General features: G+C 44.0%; 1 protein-coding gene across 1 annotated transcript in view; it reads right to left on the bottom strand.

Annotated features, from left to right (window-relative positions):
* The window catches only part of GCN1L1 (GCN1 general control of amino-acid synthesis 1-like 1 (yeast)), a gene marked incomplete at its 5' end in the record, with an annotated part of 42,158 nt that overhangs the window by 13,542 nt on the left and 21,491 nt on the right, over window positions 1-7,125 (bottom strand). The window contains 11 exons of the mRNA XM_010183616.1: window positions 146-288; window positions 651-847; window positions 956-1,094; window positions 1,246-1,314; window positions 2,037-2,257; window positions 2,613-2,792; window positions 3,923-4,037; window positions 4,346-4,467; window positions 4,999-5,245; window positions 5,440-5,634; window positions 6,637-6,802. Coding sequence (XP_010181918.1) covers window positions 146-288; window positions 651-847; window positions 956-1,094; window positions 1,246-1,314; window positions 2,037-2,257; window positions 2,613-2,792; window positions 3,923-4,037; window positions 4,346-4,467; window positions 4,999-5,245; window positions 5,440-5,634; window positions 6,637-6,802 — 1,794 coding nt within the window. The remainder of the gene's footprint in view (window positions 1-145; window positions 289-650; window positions 848-955; window positions 1,095-1,245; window positions 1,315-2,036; window positions 2,258-2,612; window positions 2,793-3,922; window positions 4,038-4,345; window positions 4,468-4,998; window positions 5,246-5,439; window positions 5,635-6,636; window positions 6,803-7,125) is intronic.

Here is a 7,125-nt window from a genome sequence, read left to right as displayed (position 1 = left end):
GCTTTGCAGGTACCAGGAAACCTGACTCACAGCTGGCAGGGCTTCTCAGACTCGGTGCTATACGGCATCATAGCCAAATCACAACCAAAAAGAGAAACTTGCTTTTGCTTCCCAGGAAATCCACATCACGCCAGTTATCCCTTACCTTATCCTCCACAAGTCATCAAACAGGCCATCCTCGAGCTGTGGCAGCAGCAGCGCAATGGCAGTCTCTGCATACATACTTATGATTCTCTGGCCAGCGCGCAGGGCAGTGTCCCGCACAAACTCATTCTCATCTGCCAGTGCCTGAACAGAGAGAAAAGTATCTGTGAAAGCTGGGGTTCTTTTCAGCACAATATACAAGAGCAACAGAAGGAAAACAGAACAATGTTTTCTCTCTCAGCCATGAAAAGTAAATGAACTGTAGAGTTGTGAATGCACAAAGAATTTCAAGAAATTACCAGTGACTACAAACAACAGAGAGCAGGCAAATAATTTGGAAAAAGAAATAATTTATAATTTAAATTCCTTTATATATATCTATCTAGTACAGCAATGCTGGACAAGTCTCTGTACATCCAACAATTACTGTAAATTATGCTTAAAATACTCTGGATGCTTCTTTTAATCCTCTAATAAATAAAACTCTTCAGGCCTCTGCTACGCACCTTAAGGATACAAGGAATGATGGGACCAACATAGGGAGTGAACTTGTCTCCAAAGGTAATTGGCAGGTAGTTGAACATCATGATGTAGCCATCTCGTACATGGGGAGCAATATCCACTTTACTGGCAGTAGCTACTATCTCTGGCATAAGTTTCTCCAGCTTTTCTACCCCTAAACCAGCCATAACTTCAGCCAGACCTGGGGGAAAAAAGCATAGAATAGAGCTGATGTACATAAGAAACAAGCAGCTGATCCGATTTAACAAGAGAAAGTCTGAGCTCAGTATTCACACACAGCTGTCCTCACCTTGAGCAGCACCAGATCGATCCACTGAGCTCTGCTCATATGTCAGTGTCTCCATCAGCCATGGCAACAAATCCTCAAAGCACGACTCTCCCATTCCCTTCACCATGGCTCCCAGTGCCTTTGCAGACACTGTACGTACCTAACAGACAAGAGGAACGGAGATGTGCAAAATACCCAGTCAAAGTCACTGAAGAGGAGGTGTGTCAGCCTGGTCATGGATCTACAGGAGATCAGGACAAAGTTGAACCTAACGCACTGAAAGACAAACTGTACTTGTACAAAAGACTTACTTCAGGTACAGGATCCAACAGAGACGCCTTTAGTCCAGGAGTCACGCTGGGTAGGTAAGGAGCCAGGTCCTGAAACAAAAAGCCCAAAGAGTAAGAACTAGATTCAAAACAAGAAAGAAACCTAACTCATCTTCATGTAGAGGGCATTCACGCATTATTATTAGCAATCATCCTTAACATCCTGAGAGTTTAATTAGTTGCTTTTACCATCCTGCAAATAACCACACTGAATTGTTCTGCAAGTCCAAGAAACACCACCAGTTTCATGCAGACCACACAAAACCTTTTTGATGCTCATCCACAACCTAGCACTTTGTACCTAAGGAAAACCCAACACTCTTAACATTTACACAAGGTTTAAAGGTGGAGATTATCAGCACAAAAATTAAACACAGATCTTTAGCCTACAGTGAGGTTCTACAAATACTTTTCAAACAAACCCTGGATCCCTTTGTAAGCAGCTGATCTATGCTTCACTGGTACTGCTTCTGCTTGTTTGTTAAAGCATTTCTGATATGGTAAAAAAGACAAGACCATTTTGCAGGGATAAATCTAGTAATAAGTAGATGACCAAAGTACAAAGCTGACAGTCTTAAGCACCTGAGAATTGTCACTGTCTTTATAGCCATTATCTGTTCATTTACATACAGGTAATTAAAGAAACCATGTGGACTCTCATACTGGCTACCCTAACAGCAAAATCTCAAAAGCAAGTACATTCTCTCTAGTGCTTGCCCTGCTATCTTCTACACAGTGAACACTGCAGGCAGTTAGCTTTTTTAGCACCGCACCTTCTGATCAGTCAGGGAGTACATGTTCCCAATGATCTGGGCAGCCATTTTCCTGGTGTCTGTGGAACGATCTTGAAAAGCTCTCTGAACAATGGGCATGATCAGGGCTAAGGATGGAGCATCAATGAAATGGACAAATTTCGTATCCAGGAGAGTTTGCAGACACTTCTGGGTCTTCCTGGAGGGGTCGGTCAGAGCATCCAACAGAACTGGAGCAATTGCTGAGTGTTTTTTAAAAAAGGAAAGAAAAGACTTTATTTGTACATAAACCAAACATGTATGTCAGGGGAGCTGGTGGTCTCTTATTGGGATGTTCTAGTTTCTATTAAAGTGACTAGCAGCACAGGAACAGAGTAAACCTTGTAAACATTAGCTGACAAAATGGAAAAGAGCATTCAATGAGCCTTGAGGAAGACAGCTACTGTTAAGCTTTCATGTTATAGTTTTCTAGAAGTAGTTTAGTTCCTATAGAAATTTGGATTCAATCCTAAACACAGTGAACTTGAACCTTGCAATTATAAACCACGGTCATGTGAGGACCACTCTTTGGCATTAAAAGATGCAGTGAGTTCTTACCCAGGATCTCTGGATTCCTGATGACAGACCCAATCTGCCTGAGAGCTTGCTGGCCTGCATTCTGCACCTTCACATGGGAATCTGTGAGCACTTCAGTCAGTTTCGGCACAATATTGGGCAAGCAGGAAGAGAGCTGTTTGGGAGCACAGTACGCCATAGCTCCCAGCAGTTCCACTGATCCTGTGCAGGAAGTACACAAAACCAAAGACAAAATACAAAATACAACACAGCATTAAGAGGAGATATGAGATAACTACGGTTACCCTGAACTCAAATCTGTAAGTGGTATGACCAGGCAGAGACCACACAGCATGGCTGAAATGCATTAAGCCACTCGAGGACACTAAAACCTGTTGGGTTTTTTTTTGTTGTACTAGGGAAAGGAAAGGAGCAGGGGAAAACTTCCAGCTTCTGGAGTACTTCTAGAGAGATGAGGGGTACAAAGTGTCTCTTGAATCTGCTGGGGGGAAAGAAGCTCACACAGAATCACACAGAACATTAGGAGTTGGAAGGGACCTCGAAAGCTCATCCAGTCCAACCCCTGCCAGAGCAGGATCACCAGACCAGGTCACACAGGAACACAGCCAGGCGGGTTTTGAATGTCTGCAGAGAAGGAGACTCCACAACCTCTCTGGGCAGTCTGGGCCATGCTCTGTCACCCTCACAGTGAATAAGTTTTTCCTCATATTCAAATTGAACCTCCTGTGCTCCAGCTTGCACCCATTGCCCCATGTCCTGTCATTGGACATCACTGAGCAGAGCCTGGCTCCTTCCTGCCGACATTCGCCCTTTACAAATTGATAACCATGAATGAGGTCACTCCTCAGTCTCCTCTGCTCCAAGCTAAAGAGACCCAGCTCCCTCAGCCGCTCCTCATAAGGGAGATGCTCCACTCCCTCCATCATCTTTGTGGCTCTGCACTGGACTCTCTCCAGCAGTTCCTGTCCTTCCTGAACTGAAGGGCCCAGAACTGAACACAATATTCCAGATGCAGTCTCACCAGGGCAGAGTAGAGGGGAAGGAGAACCTCTCTGACCTACAACCACCCCTTCTCATACACCCCAGGATGCCATTGGCCTTCTTGGCTCAAGGGCACATTGCTGGCTCATGGTCATCCTGCTGTCCACAAACACCCCCAGGTCCTTTTGCTCAAATGTGTCAAGAAAACTCAAAAGTTTTAAGTTCCACAGTCCCTTATGGACAATGAACTACCACGGCCATCTGTAGGGATGAAGGAATAAACAAGGGCAATAACAGTGAAGGAAACAGTGAGTTACTCTCAATCATGTCAGTCAGATACTGCTCCGTACCAGCTTTGGTTCTCCAAGATTCCTCTTCCAGCGCTGCAAGAAGCGATGGCAAAACCAGCTTCACTCCATGAGTACTCAAGTTGCTCATCACAGCTTTGGCACAGTCATCTGCAGCCTCCAAGGAGAAGAAAACATTTACAAGCTGTGTCACAACGCATGTTTTTTCCTTCCTCTGAGATTTAATGGGAATAAAGCCTTCACGTAAAATAGTGTCAAAGTACAGTGATGCAGCTAGCCAAGTAGCTCCCAAATAATGGCCAATGAATTAAGGTGCTTTTATGTTATTAAGAAGATCAAATTGTATTAGTAGTATCTCAAGAGACAGATCCACCTTCTCAATTTGTCCAGTTACAAACAGTATTCATATCCATTCCACTCCAGTTCTCTCTTAACACTCTGTTCTCAGAATTTAAAGCACCTTACCTCTCGCACATACTGGTTCCCATCTCCAAAACAAAGCAGCAAGTGAGGTAGCACATGAACCACATAGGGCTCAAAGAGTTTTCCAAGCATGCTGCAGAGCATCTCAAAAGCAAACAGAGCCCCTAAAGAAACAAAAAGGACAGTCAGAGGAAAATACAGCCTCCTTTAAAGGGGATGGAAAGAGGAATTTGCCAAATACCCGTACAATTTCTGGTGTCAGAAAGGACAAGAAGCCAAGTAGCATTAAAATCATATAACAACCCTCTGAGTCCTAGCTTAGGTAAGCAGAAATAAGGACAGGAATGCTCCAGTAGCAAAAGGAACAAGCAGGCTGTGAAAGCCCATCTGGAACATATACAGTCTCACAGAAAGCAGCAGTGACCCTAGCAACATCTGCCTTTGGAAATGGGAATGAAAGGTGCAGCAATGTTGTCTAGAACCAGAAACCCTTCTTCCACCAAGAGCAGTTTTAGGGCACTAAACACAATCAATGGCCTCATGAGAGACATTTCCCATTTCTTTATCTGCAAACTTTAGTGAAATAAACGTAGATAAACCAAACACAGGGTTCAGGTATCATTCGATCTGACCACAGTGGTAGTAGATACAAGAAAAATACTAAGTATTTGGAGGGAAAAGCTTTTGTCCCTTACCCTCTCGCCGACGGAAGTTCTTCTTGTCCTGGATAGCATCAGTCAATGTGGTCATCATCTCCTGCTGCTTGAGAGAGAGGATGCCAAGGCCTTTCACCAGGCCTGCCAGCCCATAAGCTGCACCTTTGCGCTCCGCATATTTATCAGACTCTAAAAGCAGCTGCATTAGCTTCTGTATCATTCCTCCAGCATCCTCCTTAATTGCAGGCACCAGAGGTGGTAAACAGCTTGCCACTGACTCTTGAACCTGTAAAACAATCCACCAGCTATCAGATCACAAAATATTCATCACCAACAGAACTTCCCCCTAGACTGCACCCACAATGAGAGCTTTCTGTCACCAGAGCCATTTTCCACCTCTCCTCTCTGACATCCCTGAAATATCGCAGTGTTAACCTGCCTCTGCATGGCACATGAGAACTCCTCCAAGAAGGCACCTACCTGCTGGGACGGTGTGGACAAGGCTGCTATCAGTTTGCCAACAATTGGTTTCACTTTAGGGTCACTCTTGTCCAGATGTTTTGCCAGTGAACCCATCAGAATGACTACGCTCTGCCTGACAGCATCATAACTGGCATCATTAGGAGCATCTTTCAGGAATTCTTCAAACACTGGCAAGAGAGAGTTAACATTGTCCTGAAAAACAAAACCACAGAGCTTGCCACTAGAGTCCACTCAGAATGAGATCTGCTATGCTCAGTGGACTTGTTTGTTCTTCTCTGAGCCAACAAACTGAACAATTACGCTGTATTTACAGTTCATTTAATGTGTCACATCACATAAAACCTTGTGCCATCCCGACAAGCAACAAATATTTCCTGCTAGAGAGAAGTTAGCTCTTAAAAATTAGAACCCCCAAACTTGTCAGCATTGAGCTAGAAGGAAGGCAAGCTACTAGGCAAGACTGCGAGCCTAAACATCAGCGCCTGTTCCTTTGCTGCTCCATTTGCAAAGGGAGAACAGAAACCTCAAACAAACTTCACACTGCTTTTCTAAGGAACAGAGGGAAAGAATAAGTAACATAAAAAAGCTCCAATTGACTTGGGCGTAACAGCAATGCAGAGGGCTGTCCAGAAGAGGTGACTGGCACATATAAGGAAATCAGAAGCCAAGCAGTTCACACCCTGCACACCTCCCCCATCTAACACTGCTGGAGAGGGATGAGCCATGCGGAGAATGAGGAGAGGGATGAGCCGTGGGACAGCCCTCAATTCTCTGAATGACTTCAGTTGTTTCCAGTTTAATTAAGCACGATGGGCAAGCTTCCATGTTTCGTTTTGCATGAGGCCTGAAAGGGAATTGTCACCTTCCCAGGATTTAAAGATCTGTGGTCTGATTTTACTGTTATTACTCTAGTTTTATACCATTTTAACTCCAGTTAATTTAGGGCTATTTCTTTTTTATAGCAATAACAGGGAAGAACTACACTTAGTCAACTCTACTCACTAACAGAATGACTGCGAACACACAAAAATTCCTACTACATGAAAGTTTTCAGCTGTTACAAGTAACAGCAACCACTCAGAAATCAAAAATAATTATTTAAATGAAAAAAATCTATGGGCTTCAACACAGTATCCACATTTTCATTCCATCTTATTTTCCCCCACTGTTAGAGAAAAAAGCGCTCAGACTTACTTTGCCATGAGTGTTGAGTGTTGAAAGAGCTGCATCTAACATGCACTTCCTGACTTCAGGACTGCGATCATTCAGAGCATCCGGCACAAAAAACTGAAAGAGGGGCTTCACCTGAGAACTGTCCAGATGCTGTGAGAGCTTGTTGAGTGCCAAAGCTATGCCACACCTGTAAAGATCGGCAGCTTGTGAGCTTAGTGTCTTTTCACAGAATTTGCTTGAGGTCACAGTCACATTTGCTGTCAGTTGTACATTACAGAAACTGAGAGTGAGAACCACTACAAAACCAAAGAGCTTCAGAGTGCCCAACCTGCGTGCGTTTCAGTACATAACCCCATGCTGCAGATTGCCAAAAGGACAACAATCCTTCAGCCATACAGTGACTTTTATCCTGACTAAGCATTACAGACACTTGGGCCAAAGACAGACATCAGGATCATTTATTCTACTGCTAAAACACAGCAGCTCTACAACATGGTACATCAGCACTAA

The sequence above is a fragment of the Mesitornis unicolor genome, unplaced genomic scaffold (assembly GCF_000695765.1).
Source record: "Mesitornis unicolor isolate BGI_N332 unplaced genomic scaffold, ASM69576v1 scaffold8664, whole genome shotgun sequence".
Classification (NCBI taxonomy): Eukaryota; Metazoa; Chordata; class Aves; order Mesitornithiformes; family Mesitornithidae; genus Mesitornis; species Mesitornis unicolor.
This window is presented reverse-complemented; position numbering and strand designations above follow the sequence as displayed.